Source organism: Myripristis murdjan, chromosome 9 (genome assembly GCF_902150065.1).
Source record: "Myripristis murdjan chromosome 9, fMyrMur1.1, whole genome shotgun sequence".
Lineage (NCBI taxonomy): Eukaryota > Metazoa > Chordata > Actinopteri > Holocentriformes > Holocentridae > Myripristis > Myripristis murdjan.
This window is the reverse complement of record NC_043988.1, coordinates 7,763,276-7,779,970: the sequence shown is the minus strand read 5'-3', so window position 1 is coordinate 7,779,970 and position 16,695 is coordinate 7,763,276. Positions and strand designations below refer to the sequence as shown.

At 42.5% G+C, this 16,695-nt stretch overlaps 1 protein-coding gene across 6 annotated transcripts in view; it reads right to left on the bottom strand.

Annotated features, from left to right (window-relative positions):
* The window catches only part of arvcfb (ARVCF delta catenin family member b), a 237,752-nt gene that overhangs the window by 59,310 nt on the left and 161,747 nt on the right, over nt 1–16,695 (bottom strand). For all 6 annotated transcript variants that reach the window (XM_030059900.1, XM_030059899.1, XM_030059896.1 and 3 more), the window contains one exon: nt 14,819–15,324. In XM_030059900.1, coding sequence (XP_029915760.1) covers nt 14,819–15,324 — 506 coding nt within the window. The remainder of the gene's footprint in view (nt 1–14,818; nt 15,325–16,695) is intronic.

Sequence of the window (16,695 nt, the reverse complement as noted above, 5' to 3'; positions counted from 1 at the left end):
TATATTTATAATATTTCTACTGGGGCCGAGTACACAACCGTGAGCTTATATCAACTGTGTCTTACTTTCTGGTATTTTTTCTCCTATGGTATTACTATAACATTCTTCTAATATTTTTATGGGACCTTATAGTGTGTCTGTAGTATTTAATAATTGGTAACCTTATGATGTTTCTATCTACTATGGTGCCACTATAACATTGCCAAAACACTCCACTAGGATATTTCTCCATGCAGTTTATATTTTATAGATATTTTGTATAGTACAGTGTCACACTAAAATGTACTTTAGCTCCTCAGTGAGAAGAATTCCTAACTTTGTAACCCAAAAAGTACGCAGATGGGTCGTGTGGATCCATCACCTCCTCTGTCTCCCCTCCTCTCTGAGCTGGAGAAAGAGCATCGATAGAGTTTGGGTTTCTATTTACCAACACATCTCTATAACAGGCAGCCCATTTTATACTCCCACACAGAGGCGAACTAAATCGAGTGGGCCATGTGCATCCGGAGGTTTCACAAAAGAGAGAGAAAGAGAGATAGACGGAGCGAGGAGGAGGAGGAGAAGGAGGAAATTTTGGAAATACGGCAAGCTAGGCAGCAGACCCCAGTGAAACGCTGTGATAACGCATCGGCATCAGGAGGGATTTCACTCCAGCAAATGGAAGCTCTGGAGCGAGGCCTCCAGTTGGAGAACAAAATATTACACACACACACACACACACACACACACACACACACACACACACACACACACACACACACACACACACACACACACAAACAGAAAAAAAAATCCCAGAAAAAAACCACACACACACTTCAAAGTCCATGTCTGACACAAGGCCTGACTTTCTGTTTTTATTAACTCATCCCTCAGGATTCTCTCTCTCTCTCTCACTTTCTCACTCTCTCTCTCACACCTCCTCTTTCCCCTGCTCTATATTTACTTTCTTTTGAGGCATTTAGCTGGCACTCTTATCTGGAGCGACTTACAATAAATGATTTGTGACTCTAAAGGAACAACAGCCAGGAGTTTCAGCATTAAGATTAACCACACACAGGCTCTCTCTCCCTCTCGCTGTCTCTCTCGCTCTCTCTCTCTCTCTCTCTCTCCCTCTCTCTCTCTCTCTCTGTCTCTCTCTCATACACACTCACACGCACATACACACAAACTCTAAGATCCCTCCTGCCCCACAATAATAGACCATTAGCAGAGCAGTGAAACTGTCATATCTCTCGAGCCCTGTTCTTTAAAATGGTTTCTGTACATTTTCCAGCTGGTCAATATTTCCTCTATTAAATCATGCTCAATGCACACACATACACACACACACACACACAAGTCTCTGTGGGCTGGCTAAAAATACCTCCAGTCCTTCTAGTGTGGTTATGCCTGGAGAACACTGCTACCTTCCTCGAGGGAAGAAAAATGAAAAAAAAAAAAAAAAAAAAAAATGGTATACAACACATACTGTGTTCTTGCAATATTATAAGTTTGAAACCAACTCAACTTTTGCCACTTCAACCTCCCTCCCTCCCTCCCTCTTTCTCTCTCTCCCTCTTTCCCTGCCCCCCTTACTCTCTCTTCTTTCCACCCCCACCCCCCCTTCTCTCTCTCGCTCTCTCTCCTTTCCACCTCTGTAGTGACTGTTCTAACCAAGCAGAAACACTTCTATTGCCTCTGTGTTACAGGCTGGCTTCCTGTGTGTCAGAGAATAACTACTAGTACATCTCACTGGGGCGAGCAACTGGGAGGCTATTAGGCATGTAAGTCGAGGTGTTAAAGCTTCACCCTGGGAATTCATGCAGTACCATGTGACTACAAATTAACAAGCCTTGCTGCCATGCTGTGGTTTACACTCATTTCAGTGGGGCGTACAGTATGTGTGTGTTTCTGTGTGTGGGTGTGAGGTTAATGAGTGGTCAGTATCATTGTTTTGCATTGGAGTGTATCCATGGTGTTGCTCCTGCTGCCTTCAAGTGCCACTCATGAGCTCCTTCTGCATCCTGTCACACACACACAAGGGCTTTCGGTCAGGAAAAATAACAAAGCGGACCCTGTAAGTAGTTGTCATGTTCTCTGTTTAACTCTAGAAATCCTGGCTTCTCTATGCAGCATGGAACGTATACATGCACAAGTAGAGAAACACACATGCACTGATGCAACAGGGGATTGTTTATTTTTGCCTGCGTAAATAGGTCAAAAATTCAGTAAAGCATCGATGGAAAAAAGAAGAAATTAAGTGATGTAGACTTTCTTTATGCTGCAGTGCCAGAATGGAGAGGAGAAATTACACCTCAGGCATGAAATTGGTGTTGTAACAAATTAATTAGCCAAAAGTTGCTGCATATGCATGATAACTACAGCTTAAACCAAGGGTGACAATAGTGTCATATAACAATACTAACTACTTAAAATAATAAAATACATCACTTTTACTATCAGTTGTTTGTGCGGCTGCCGCATTTTCATTCCACTTAACGCCATCCTAGAAATCATCAGAAGCACGATATTTCCAGACTTAGGTTGGGGTGTTGTGTAGAAATCCTAGTGTATCTGTGTCAGAGTGAGAGCTAATGCTGCCTTAAAAGTGCTGTCGAAAATATCTGAGTTATGAGGCGAGAGGAAGTGAAGGCCCTAACAAATACTTTCTGCTGAGATGTGGTATTTAAGGAGGAGGAGAGCATGAACGCTATAACAAATGATGGCAAAAGTGATGTACAGTTATAATTACATTTTATTGTTTGGCCTCTTGAATACTGTAATTAATTTGTGCTGGGTGCACTGCTCTTTTCGCTTCTTGTTTGACTTATGACTGTCACACATTTTTGTTTGTAGTAAAACATCAATTACAAGCCCGCGCACATTGTCTCCTCTTAATTCCCCTTTTCCTTCAACAGCAACCCCAAGTACTACCTCTTGTCATTTCCTCTGACCAACTGCTCTAGGATGCTGTGACAAGCCATATTTTCCGACTGCCAAACTTGGTAATATAAGCTTACGTGGAGCCCTTGAAGGCAGCATGAATAACAGTGCAAGTGACAGAGAGAGCGAGCATGTAACAGAGGGGGTATCAGCATCCAGGCATGAATAACATTAAGAGCAAATGTGGAGATGTGGGGAATGAGAAGCACTGGGGAAAGCAAGAATGGGAGAGAGACAGAGAGAAAAAAAAGAGATGGACGACGACAACTAGCAAACATTCATGCCCTCCAGCTTGCCAGACTGAAGGCTCGATTACCTCCAGTCCATCAGACCTGACAAGCAGCAATTAACATACAGTGAGTCAACACGCTAGCCGCCACAGTTAACAACATGAGCTTAGGGAAGACAAGTGATATGTAGAAATGGTGGAGAGAGGATGCCACCAGAAAGACGATGAAGGCTCAGCGTTGCCCACTAATCCCAAGAAATGAAAATGATTTTCCACTGAATATGAAAACACATGTTGGAAACAAAACTTCACCTTACTGGATCATAGAGTTGCTGATTTTCAAAAGAAGTTTTTTGCTGATTTATTATTTTGTCCTGAAAATGTGACATCATAATTCATGTATCCAGAAAAGTTGCAGCTTTGTTGTGGATTGTGGTGGATGTGGCTGGATGCAGCCCTCCTGTCTGACAGGCTAGAAGGCTGACTGTTGTGGCTGAAAATTAATGTGAAACTATTTTGTCTCCAAATGCATTCCCATTATTGTTAGCCAGTTTCAACAACTTAACTTTTAACTGAAACATCCTATACGCCTATAGCGCCTACTAATGAAAATACTACCTGTATTTTCAACAATACCTTCACTATCATTTCTTCACTTGATGTAAGATACCAAACGTAGGCCTGCCCTACACATAGATAAAAAAGTTGTGTCCTTTTCAAAACTCAGTTATATCTTTCAGTTAATGCTTAAAGACAGAGTTTATTGGGTATGCCTCTATTGGTGCATACTGAGTTTAAAACCTCAGAACTGGGCACAAACATTCGCTTGTTATGTATTATTTTGGATTTTTTTTTAAACTAAGAAACATTATTTCTGGTGTGTCCACATTTTTGACCCAAACCCAAACAAACTATGTGAACCTAACGTACCCCAGATTTTCTGCAATGGAGGAAGAAATAGACAATACATAAATAAATCTGCAAAATGTGTAAAACATGTCTTACTCATTCAGCCGTATAAAATAGATACTCAAGCCTCATGCAAATCCTTTTGTGTACACTCTGCTATAAGATTAGTAGTGCATGATGGTTGTAATTTACGCTGTATATGTTGCGTTTCATTATTTCTTCACAATGAGGTTCAGCAGACCATGCCCACCGAGGTCTGAAATGTTTTTCTGTATATAAAACTGACATAAAACAGTGTTGCAGTCAGCTTTGATTTGTCTCCTCTTGGCCTGTGCAAAATTTAAAAAAAAGCAAATTACAAAAACAAACAACACATCACAGAGCACAGGAAGCCAATCTAGACCTCTTCTCTTCACAGTAACAATTACTCGGAGATACATGAGTGTTTGCTGCACCGCATTTTTCTCCCTTTCAATTTTCAAGAACAACCCAACACAGACTTGAGGAGCGCTTTCCACAGACATCACACACATTAAAACAACAAAAAACAATCAAACTACACAATCTTCCTCCGTCCCTACTGGCTGTTCAGCATCACCAACAGTATTACAGCTAAAACACTGGGCCTAGGAAACTCAGTTAGGGTCTATCATGATCACATATGCCAGAGGGGGGGAGAGACACATCTTCGTGCCGCAGCTGTGATCCATCAAAGACGACAGCCATACAGCCCACAGACAGATTGTTATTTAAGATGACAGAGTGCTGTGAAAGTGACGATCTCCATCCTGCATCCTGACATCGTTTCAGGCCAGTGAAACATACTGTATATGGAGTTAAGTCCACTACTGTCCCCTGTCAGCTTGTCAAAAGTAGATGTGTCTCCGTCTCTGGGGCACACACCATGTGATTGTGATATCTGCTAACCAGATTGTGTTTGGATGTGCTTTAGCTGGATTATATTTGTGGTTGATTTTACAATGCTCTGTCAGCATACCAGACTTCTCTTTGCCTCACAAAATGGAGACTGCCATGCACAATCCTTCCTTCCATAATGCTACTCTCTGAACTGCCTGCTTTCGATTTGCATTTGCTTGTTGGTGGAAGCTAAAAATTGAGTTCCATTTCTGTAGTTGCTTTATGTCGAATGTAGACAGTTATTAATGTGGCCAAATGCATCTCTGACCAACCACAGGCCGGTGATCAGATCTTGCTGTGTCTTTGGCACATTAACATCTAAATTTTATGCATCTTTGTTCTGTCCCTTGCTCTGATCTGATCACCCATGACGTATACTAGTGCCAAGTTGAGAAGGGGTCTTGGGATCATATTTGATAATGATCTTAGTTATGACACCCCCTTTCTCTCGAGTGCACCAGCCAATGAAGCCATGGTTCCCACCAGCGTGCTGATATAAAATTCCATGACTTCTCTTTGACCTTCCATAACTAGGTCAGAGCACTTCCAAGACCTAAAAATGTATTCGTTTCTGGTTTGTTAATGTTGTTTTTCCACTGAGAAAACTTCTGAAGGGATAAACAGTCTGGTTTCCACTACAGTTAAGCTTGATGTGAGAGAAACAAGCCAACAACTACCATCTGATGCAATAAATGTGTGCATTTTACAAATTGCAAAACACATTATGGTATATTCTTGTAAAAATATCCATTGGTAAAATTCACTGATATCCCATTTGAGAATTCAGTGATGATGACCAGCGGGAACACAAGTAGAAACATCATGAAAATAATTTAAGACACTGGGGAAAGAATATACAGATACACCCATTTTAGATACACCAGCGCTTTAATATCTGTACAAAGGAAAAAAGCGAGGGCTGAACAATAATTGAAATGTTATTGAAACTGCAACACGGCCAGGTGCAATCTGTAGGAGTTGCAATTTTTGATGAGGGTAACAAATTACCATTGTGTATGGTAAGGATACAGGGATGACCTGAGCCTACTGATTGTATTCCCCAGAAGTAAGAAAACATGTTGGTTGGGTACAGATCCTGGCAAGAATCACATCATCATCATCATGATTTTAAATAGCTTTTTCAGTGAAAATGATAAGCAGGATGTAAAAACGATCATATCTACTAAAATCTTGAATCATCGTAATATCTGTCAAATTAACTGCAATGTGATTTGTCAAAATATCGCTCAGCTCTACATACACAAGCAAAAGCTTGTTTGGCTTCTCCCTGAGAGCCTCAGTTTTGCTTTTGTTTCCTGCGTCTTAAATTCAGCTCAGAGGAAAGTTATACAGATTTGCTATTACCTGCCTTGGCCACCATTTATTGTCACAAACAGACAAACAATGTTTTGATCTGAGGTGGATTCATGTCAGAGCCTGACATGATCTGGGGAGATCCAACTCAGATGCCTGTCACAATAAATGACAACAAAAGGCAGCTATCAGATGGGCAAGTCCCAACATACATCCTCTGAAGATTCAGATACAATCCAGCAGCAGGGCAAGGTACGCAGAGCAAAACAGCAGGTGTGAGGTGACTTTTTATGTAATATTACCCACTGCTCGTCAGCCCCCTTAAAGACACCCTGGCTGGGAGGGCTGCTGGGGCTGAAACAGGGCCTGGGACTGGGCTTGGCGATGGGCTGGTACTGGGTCAAGCACTAGGACTCTGACGGGGACAAAGAGTCGCACTTGGGCTGGGCCGGGACTCCAATCAGGACTCAGGATGTGGTTAAGGCTGAGGCTGGGGTTGTCTAATTCAATTTCCTGGGTGCTGCTGGCAGACATGCTGCTCTTCAAACAGAGCTATTCACTTAGTTCTGCCCATTACTGCTCTCCTCCTTCTCCTCCCCACCCCCCAACATCCATCACACCCTCAGTGGAAAAGAGGGAGGGAAAGAGAGAGATGGGGAGAGTTACTGAGGCAGGGAGCAAAAAACCAGAGGCATGGAGCAAGGAGAGAAAGAGAAGGAGGGAAAGACAGAGGAGAGACAGAGAAGTGAAAGAGCGAGAGAGAAGGTAATTGGCGTACCAGAGACCAAACAAGAAGAGGAGGAGGAAAGCGAAGAGAAGGAGTAGGCCTCAGTAAGTGAACTTACTCTGCTGCTACTTACTCTGCCTTCAAAGAGGAGGTGCACAAACAGGCAAGACAATCATCAAACTAAGGAAAACATTACATTCATAAAACAAATTATGGCAAGTGAGAGCAGCAGTCACTGTCGTCACCACCACCACGACCACCACAACGTCAGATCAGTCCACTTTCCAGTGCTTAGTGGGAACAGCTATCTTTCCATTGAGTGCTGTACTGTAAGAGGATGGACTGCAGTGTTTATGCATGAACACCTCCCCTTCATCTAAGACGACTTGGAAGAAGAAGTCTAAGTCTGTACAGGAACACATGTACAATACATTTACTCCAACAGCACTAACTCTAAAGTTAGACCCGTGTGGTTAAAGATCAGATCTGGTCCTATCAGTGTTGTTCATCTCGAATATAAAGGACATCAATTACATATTTGTTGTATAAGCGGGAAAGCGGACAGCGGATAGCGGGTGGTCCTGACCTGTGTGCTAAAGTGTGTGCTCAAGATAGCAGTTTTAGGGATAGCGCATAAAACACGCCCACGGACACACCTCCAGGCACAAATAACGGAGTTGGCATAATGGATAGCGGGTAGTGTGGGCGCAAGATACCGTTTAGGGATAGCGGAAGCTGCTAAATGCGCAATTCACGGGTAGCGGGTAGTGGCAGCGGGTAGCGGGTGGCACAAGATAGGGCACCAAGTCTTTACAAGCCAAAATTGTAGGATTAAGTTTTTACTGGCCATCATGGTAAAAAGTGCCATATTCGAGGGCTGGGTAAGGCCGAAAAATTATATCATGGTATAATTTGAAGCATGGACAGTAATGGAATACATCACAGTATATCTGTTTTTCTTAAAATTTCAATACAAATGCTTCTGAAGGGGTTACGCACTGGTATATCAACTGTACTCTTAACTATTACTAGACCATATTTCACATAGTACTGAGACATGGGTTCGAATCCGAGCCTAGGCCCTTTGCTGCGAGTCATCCCCTCTCTCTCCCCTGCCTTTCCTGTCTCTCTCTACTGTAACTGTCAAAATAAGCAGAAATGACTAAAAATGTTTTTTTTTCTTTTTTTTTTTTAAAGTACATTTAAGTAAAGCGGGAATTGAACTTTTTTCCCAATCAACATTACACAATGCATCACTCACAATACAAAATTACAAAATAAACAGCTGCCCTACAGTTATAGTACTGCAGAAACGTGGACATACTGGACACACTGCTTATACTCAAAGTAAGGCCACCAATGCCGAGTGCCCTCTCTGAAGGGGCACTAGTGGCAGGAACACAAAGGTACCGCAAGCTTGCCACTCTTGGGAAATTTGCCTGCTGCAGTCCACACCACTGCATAAGACCTGCCTCACCCTCATCCTCCAGTGCCTTGAGCTCTTGAGCTCCACTTCAACTGCATTTCTGTCGGAAAAAGCAACTGGGCCAGGTTGTGTCTTTTTGAAAAAGCTACCCAGACTCCCCTTTCCTTTTTTTGGTGCCACCGTCTCTGCAGCCTCTTCTACAGCTCCTCCTTCTGCAGCTTCTCTTGCTTGTTGTCGAGACTCCTCTGTTGATGTTGCCTGCCTTTCTCACAGTGACTGAATCAGTGTTGCAGCTCTGGTTTTGATGCATTCTTTCCTGTCATCCACTATGTGCATCACTTTGAAACATGGATCTAAGGAGACCATGTCTAGCAGGTCACCTGTTGCAGGGTGAGAGTATTTCTCACAAGTACTGGAGGATGACCCTCTTCATGACCTTCATCAGGTCCGTGTCATTGTGAGCTAGTGTCAGAACAGTGTAATTGAAAAGACGGTAAGGACACAGGTTTGAGGTGTGACACAACGACCTCTTGTTCCTCAGATAGTGCATCGGTAAACTCAATCAGGGGGCTAAGCATCTTGCTCACTGATTCCAAAACATCCACCTCCTGCCATGTTGGTGCCAGTTGTACAGTCGTAAAATAAAAAATAATTAATTGGCCTATATAGCGACAATTTAAGACAGTAAAACAAAAATAGCCTGAGGAATAGGCCTACTATTATACTGGAAACTCAAACTGGTTGTTGAAGTACATCAAAAACATACACAACAAAAATATACACTATAAGATAATATTACACCTAGGCAAAAACATTTTGACACTATTAATTCTGACCCACAGATGGTGAGGTGAGGCGTGTGGCTGAGGCACGGCAGTCCACCATTGTCGATGGTTGTGAATACTTGCAACTATTCATTAAACCCCTTGATTTCCGCATTTTCCTTAAACCTTGGCTATCAATTCTCCAGTCTGGTCATCAGGGAAATTTGAAGACTGTAAACATTTGCTGCACAACTCCCACTCGTCATTGATGAAGTGGACGGTCAGACTTATGTAAGGCTCCATGGTGCGACTTGAACACAAGTCAGTGGTAGTTGCATAGTGTTTTATTTTACTGAGCGCTTTCTCTACTCTCTCACAGACCATGCCGTATAGTTTTGGCATTTCAACTTGGCTCAAGTGCCAGGTCCCACATATCTTGGCTCCAGTGCTTTGGTCATGTCTTTAAAGCCCTTTCTATCAACTGTTTGAAAAGGAATCATGTCCTCACACAACTACACACTGATGGCATTTCTTATGTGATTCCACTGCTGACTTTTTTTCTCAAAAGGACAGCCTTTAGAAAATACCTGAGAAAGTGATGTCTGATTTTTTTCTTCCCACCGCTGTTCACTTGACATTTGCAGAGGAAGCATTGTTTTGCTTTCCTCATATTCGAGAACTTGCTTTGATTTGAAGTCACAGAAAAGATGATTTTATTATTTTCTCGTTTGACAACCATAGTAGCAGTAATATGTTACGAGTTTGAAGAGCACACACATAAACACATACACACACAAAATGTATGTTTTTGAAAAAAGCCCAAAGTTGTGATGCATCCAAAATAATAAAAAGAATTAAAGAAAAAAATCACCTTTTAGTATAGTAGCAATAAAACAAGCATTGGTAGTGTTTTTAATAAGAGTTTTATTGCGTCATGTTTTTAATGCTTTTTTCAGCCTGACCTCACCAGAAAAACAACAAAGGTTGTTTGTTCAATAGGATTCACACGACTCATTTTCTTTGTGTAACGTAGGCGACCTCCTGAGTGACATATTATAAAGAATGACAAAGTTGGCAGGAGGAGGTGGTTTGGGTGGAGGATGGGTCATTAAAAGACAAGACTTTCACGTGGGAGAGTGGTGTTCGTTTCATGTATGAAGCAAGAACGGTTTTCGTTTCAGGTGACGACAAAGTATTTTAACCCCAACCATGACCTTTTCCTAACCTTAAACAAGGCTATTAGAGGAAGGCTGAGACACGGTCTCTGACCCCATGGGAGCTATGGGGTATAACACATGAGTTTTGTAACTGGAACTGCAGTGTCGGAGGGTTACAGCATACAGTGCTAGAAATAAAGGGATAGTGCACGCTCAGGTGTTCTTTGGTATTCTTGATTATTGGACCATAGAATGGTTGCACGCCATCTATTGAGCCTCTGAATCTACCAGGCAAGTGTTTAACCTCCTTGACCTTAACCAAGTTGTTTTGGTGCCTAAACCTAACCAAACCGCGACTGTAGTCACCGTTACTCTATGGCATTAAAGATCAGCAAATCTGAAACCGATCATATATGTTGTTTAAGGAGTCATTGGCAAACAACCTATTGTGATGTTTAGGTACGGGGACTTGTTGCTTTGTTTTGAAGCTTTCCCTCCCTGCCAATAATAAAATTGAGGGACTGAGACTGAGACACTGAATCCTTTTTTTTTTTTTTTGCATTTCATTATTTTAGATCCTCTTGCCATGTAAATGGTGAAACTCAAAGATATTGAAGTTGTGGGCTAAAATATAATTTACTGCCAGCTTCAATCCACTCTCATTCTCATTCCCGTCAGTCATTCTCTTCCACTAGAAGGGCTGCTAACTTGTCCTATATGCATTCTTCACCAAAACAACATAGGGCTGCAGCAAGCACCTGCCTTGCTGTCAGTCCACAAAATGCAGACATCTCCTGCTGGAAATACAGGAGACAAATCCGCTTAATAATCTACACTTCCAGAGTGGGAATTGCTGGAGGGCACAAACAGCCCAGAGCCTACCGGGAGGGAAAATAGATTTACTCTGAACGGTACAAAGTTCTAAAAATATAAACTACTGGTCTGTCGGTCTTGTGTGTTGGATAATGAAACCATTTGGTTACTTCCACGTCACCCATTTCCCCCTGAAGAAAACACAGCTCACTGTGGTTTTCTGGGGACAGCGCAAAATCCAACGGCAAACTCTTAAAACACATGGGCTAAGAAAAGGGGCCTATATTTAAAACCCCCCAATTATATTTAATTGTAGAAAAACACAGCCAATTCTAGCCACACGGGCTGAGGCTGTAAGCTGAGCTTGCATTGTGACTGGCCTATTTTCATTGGGGCCAAAGCACTAGAAGTGGAAAACTTATGGCTGGAGAGAGAGAGAGAGAGAGAGAGAGAGAGTGGATAGAGAGAAAAACAGTAAGTGATAGCAAGAGAAAGCAGGAAAATGAGAAAGAGCGTGGATAAAAAAAGAAATAAAGTCAAAGAATTAGAGTGAGCAAGAGAGGGTGGATAAGGAATGAGAGAGAGCGGAGAATAAAAAATAAAAAAAAAATCTTCCCTCCGTTCTGTCCTCCTTGTCTTGTGGCGCAGGGTTATTTTTAGCTGCGATTGGAAGCGACGCGGTGCTGTAAAGGCAATCATTTGTGCTGCGGCACAGCCATCGCTCACCACTACATCTCTGTCAGCGCAGAGGAAGCCTCCACACACACACACACACACACACACACACACACACACACACACACACTCACACACACAAACTTATGCATGCATGCACAGTGGAGTTAGATCTATGTTAGTTTTTGTAGATCAATACCGATGCCAATATATTTGGACTGACGCTGCCAATAGCCAATATTTTGTGCCAAATTTCATTGTATTTAAACTGGACCATTTTCAGGCCTGAATAATCCCTCCAGCACACACAGATACTGCGCTCCCCATAGCCTCACAGATCTTCACAACTTGGCATCTTCACTGCTGACCACCAATGGATTAACAATAATCACAGCCTAGACTAACAATATTTAACCGCTCTTACCCAAACTGTGAAATTGACTAAGAAAAATAATCCCATTTAAATTACCTCTCAGGAAGAGACGGATATTTTCAACATGGCGACTACTTCAAAAAGGTCAAATATCTCACTGTGAAGCACTTCTCAGTTTTCACGTCTGCACCGAAAACAAAGCCCCTTCTCAGATGGCCGACATGGCAGCCAATGTGTGTCAGATCAAACCAATCATGTAGGAGATTAGCTGAGCACTTGGAGAGAAACACACACACACACACACACACACACACACACACACACACCATTGTAGTTCCTAGTTGACCATTACAAGGTCAAGGAGACAACACATTATGGTGCTATAACCGCACTTCCATCTGTACCTGGTCTTTTATAAATGAAAACACATTTCCTTGCTCAATCAAGTTGGTTTTAACATTTAACCTTTACATACCATCCACTTTTCTTACTTTTCTGCAGAGAGGAAATTACGTAACACCAAAGCAAAATAAAAGTATGCTACCCTGTTACCAGCTGATAATGAGTTCAAACTCTCTTACATTGAGGCTGATTTTTTTCAAAAGAGAGGTAAAGCTGCTGTCAAGGTCTTCCAGGAGGTCCCAAACAAAATGAAGAACAATTCACCATAAATGATTTTAAAACACTAGAATGTAACTAGAGGATATAAAGTTTCTGAAGAAACTTTGATGTGCTTGCCTTGCGAGCGCGTGGACATGCGCTAAATTACCAAATGTACCATGAGAAAGGCAAGGATTTGGCCTTTCAAACTGTGTCAAAATTATTTTCCAACTCCCCAAAATGCCTACCCTAGAGCGAGTTGAAAAAGTGTGTGTTTCTGCTTCTCTCCCGAGACTTTGTATTCCAGATATAATGGGAGTCTATGGGGAAGAGAGCTGGCACTCCTGCCTCGTTAAGGGTCACAGTGTAAAAAGTTTGAGTTACTTTGCTTTTATATTTACATTTTTCAAAGCACAACTATTTTTCCTACAATTTGATCCCAAATTTATGCATGTGGAGTGAAAATTGTGGCCAGGAGAGCAAGTTAAAGACAAAAGTTTTAGGCAATTTTTCAGGGCTGCTCCACTCTAGCCCTCAGGAATGCCACTCTAGCTCACGCAATACACACTCATTCAAAAGTGAGAGGCGGCTCAAAAATAATTCCAAACTTAAACTGTGTTTTATGGCAAACTAAAGCAGACATGAAAAATTGAAGATGACACATATAAAGTCATGTGTCCCCCCCCCCCCCCCCCCCCCCCCCCCCCCCAAAAAAAAAAAAAAACACACACACACACACACACACACACACACTATACTGCCGAGTTCTACACTAAATCAACAACAATATTCAGCCAAGGCAGTCCTTGACACAAAACCTTATATAATGGGATCCATGGGGTCATGATCCCCAAGGAGGTTCATGTTGACAAAATACTTTTCAATTTTTTTTTCAATTAGCAACTTGAATAAAATAATGAAAACTGTTGAGCAAAAACAGCATGGTAACCAAGTTTTCCTTACTACTGGCTGCCTTACAGCCACAGATTACTATACAGAGAATGGTATTACAGCCTCTGGCTAAGTCTGTTCCTGCATAAGAGACATAAGAGATGCAGAATGTGCAGGGCAGTGATTAGAAAGAACTGGCATACTAACTAAGACTCAGGTGGTATCCCATTACATTTGAAGGCTCAAAGCAGCACTGTAGTACTGAAGTGAAAGGGAGCCTAATTAGACACACAAAAAGGAAGAATCCTACTCCTCCACTACTAAAGTTTGAGACAGGCTCAGCTGCAACAGTGCAGTGCAGGTGTTTTCTGTGTAAGGTCAAAATCAGCTGCTTATGGCAAGGTCATCAAGGTCAATTCCACTTTCCTCAGAAATTTGATGCAAGTGACATTGTCTTTGACTGACTCAAGGCACTGCTACTTATTTCAGTGGAACTCTTGAAACAGATCAAATAGTACGTACTTATATTGAACTGCAGTCAACAAGTAAATCTGCCACATATTTTTCCATTTCTTTTTAAGAAAAATACAATTTTAAGACTAAAATGAGTTGGAATTACTTGTTTTTCAGTGCAACATTTTACAAACAGCTCTTGCAGCTTTCCCCCTGAGATCAGTTCCATACATTCTGTTCCTCTTAGATTCAAGAGTAAACTAGGAAAGAAAATGTTTTTGTATGTGGCAACATGGGTGTGGAGCAGCTTCACAGGAAGTCTGAAGACAATCATCAGCTCGGATGGTTTCAAGCTGATGTTTAAAAATGGTTGAGATGATTTAGAACAGGAATAGTTGTCTGTTGACAGCACATTTTTTTATATTTTTACAAGCTGAACTATTTTGCCAGAAATGTATTACTGCATTTTTGTGTCGCTGTAGCTCCGCCTGTGCCATTTTTATTTGCACTTCTGCACTTTCCTAAATGACCACAGGTGTAATCCATTTAATATTTTTTGTGATCCTACCATTTGCTGTATTTAACATATTTAGTGTTAAATAATTAATTCTAATAAAGATCATTTGTTAATCACCCACTCCTACCTGTGATGAGCTCACGGACTTCCATGTCGTTGGTTTTCCTCAGCAGACGGATGAGGGCCGGGATACCATCACAGTTCTTGATGGCCACCTTGTTGTCATGATCCTTGCCATAGGAGATGTTGCGCAGCGCCCCACAGGCCTTGCGGTGCACCTCGGACTTGGGGTGGTCCAGGAGCCCCACCAGAACAGGGATCCCCTTCAGCTGACGCACGTCCTTCTTGATCTTGTCGTTTTCATAGCAGAGGTGCTGCAGGTAGGCTGCAGCGTTTGACTTGACCGGGTCGATTGGGTGGCCCAGCATGGCAATGACCTCAGGTAGGTCTGGGTCACGCCAGCGTGGGTCCTTGCGAATGCTGTCGATGGAGGGTGAGCGTCGACCACCCATGCGGTCCAAGCTGGCCATGCTGCCCCTCTCTGGCTGGGCCAGTGGCGCCGAGTACATGCCGTGGATGTAAGGGTGACGCTCGTCAATCAGCTCTGCCTCGATGGGGTCATCTGGGTACCCTCTGAAAGAAAAGCACAGAGAGGACAGTGAGGACAAGAGAAATGGATGAGGTAAATGAAGGGTGACTCAGACAGATTTGTCGGGGACAAGAATTAGGCAGCTGGGGGAGAGATTTTCAGCGAAGTCAACCGAGGTGAGAGCCACTGACTAATGAGGGGAAAAAGTGAAAGCAGAGGACAGGGTGAGCAAGAGGTGAAAAGATGTGGATGATAGGCAAGAGAGGGAAGGAGTGCAGGGTGCAGAGGATGCAGATGGAAATGGGTTTGGCTCTTATTAACAGCTTTGTCAAAAGGCTTGTAGTAGCAAAAAAAGCTCCAGTGATAACAGAGGTAGGTGACATATTCCATATTAATCCTCGCAGTCAGGTGGGAGCAACAGAGATATTATTTCCCTTTTACTGTTTTATTCATTTTATTAATGATGGGAGTTTGAGAGAGAGCGACTGAGAGACAATGAAAGCATGAGTGAAAGCCAGCACAGAAAAAAAAGACTCCAGTACACTTAGATGGAAAGGAGACAGTGATATCAGCTGTAGTGTCCCCCTGAGCCCTGAGACCCACACACGCCCCCGGGGCTCCCTTCGGTCACAGTACCAAAGACTAGCATGCAAATGCTAAAATGTTAATGACTGTCTCTCTGGGACTGCTCTGCTAACATTAGCTTCATTAGTATTAGTGCTGTTAGCACTGGAAGCATGTACTGGTCTCTATTCAGTTTATATGAGTGAAGTAAGTGCTCTTCTCTTGGGGATGGGGAGGGTGCATAAAGTATAGCAATGGTCCACAGGTGGCTGCCTATAACCATTCTCCATTTCCCAAGCTTTTAAACTCTGATCTAAACATCTTTCTCTATTCCACAGGCAGCCTCATCTATTCTCAATGGGCACACGGGCAAAAATATAGGTGCTCAATTCAAATTGTTGCTGGAATACAGGCTACTTATTTGACTTATTTGACTCTTTCATCACAGGAAAGATTTTTCAGGGCCTTTTCCATGGATGGAGTATGGGGAAACCGAGTCGCATTCCACACTGGCAGAAAACTTGCAAATGCAAAGATTTTTTAAAAACTTGTTTTCACAAAACTCTTCTTTTCATACTTCTACCCCTGAAGTGTCTTGAAGGAAAGGAGCATTAGTGAAGGGAAAAGACATGAAATGGGGAGAGGAATTTAATTAGGGTTGTGCACTTATGTACAGCCTTTATCATCCCCCCACCCACCCCACAGCTTGAGACTTGTTTATCCGAGTTACATAATCCAGCTGGTCTCCTCTCACCATCTTTGATGTATGGTGGTTGGTGGTGCAACAAAATGGTGGCCAGCTCCGGTGGTTGGCAGCCAGCTCAAGAGTGAGTTTTAATTTTAATGAGTTT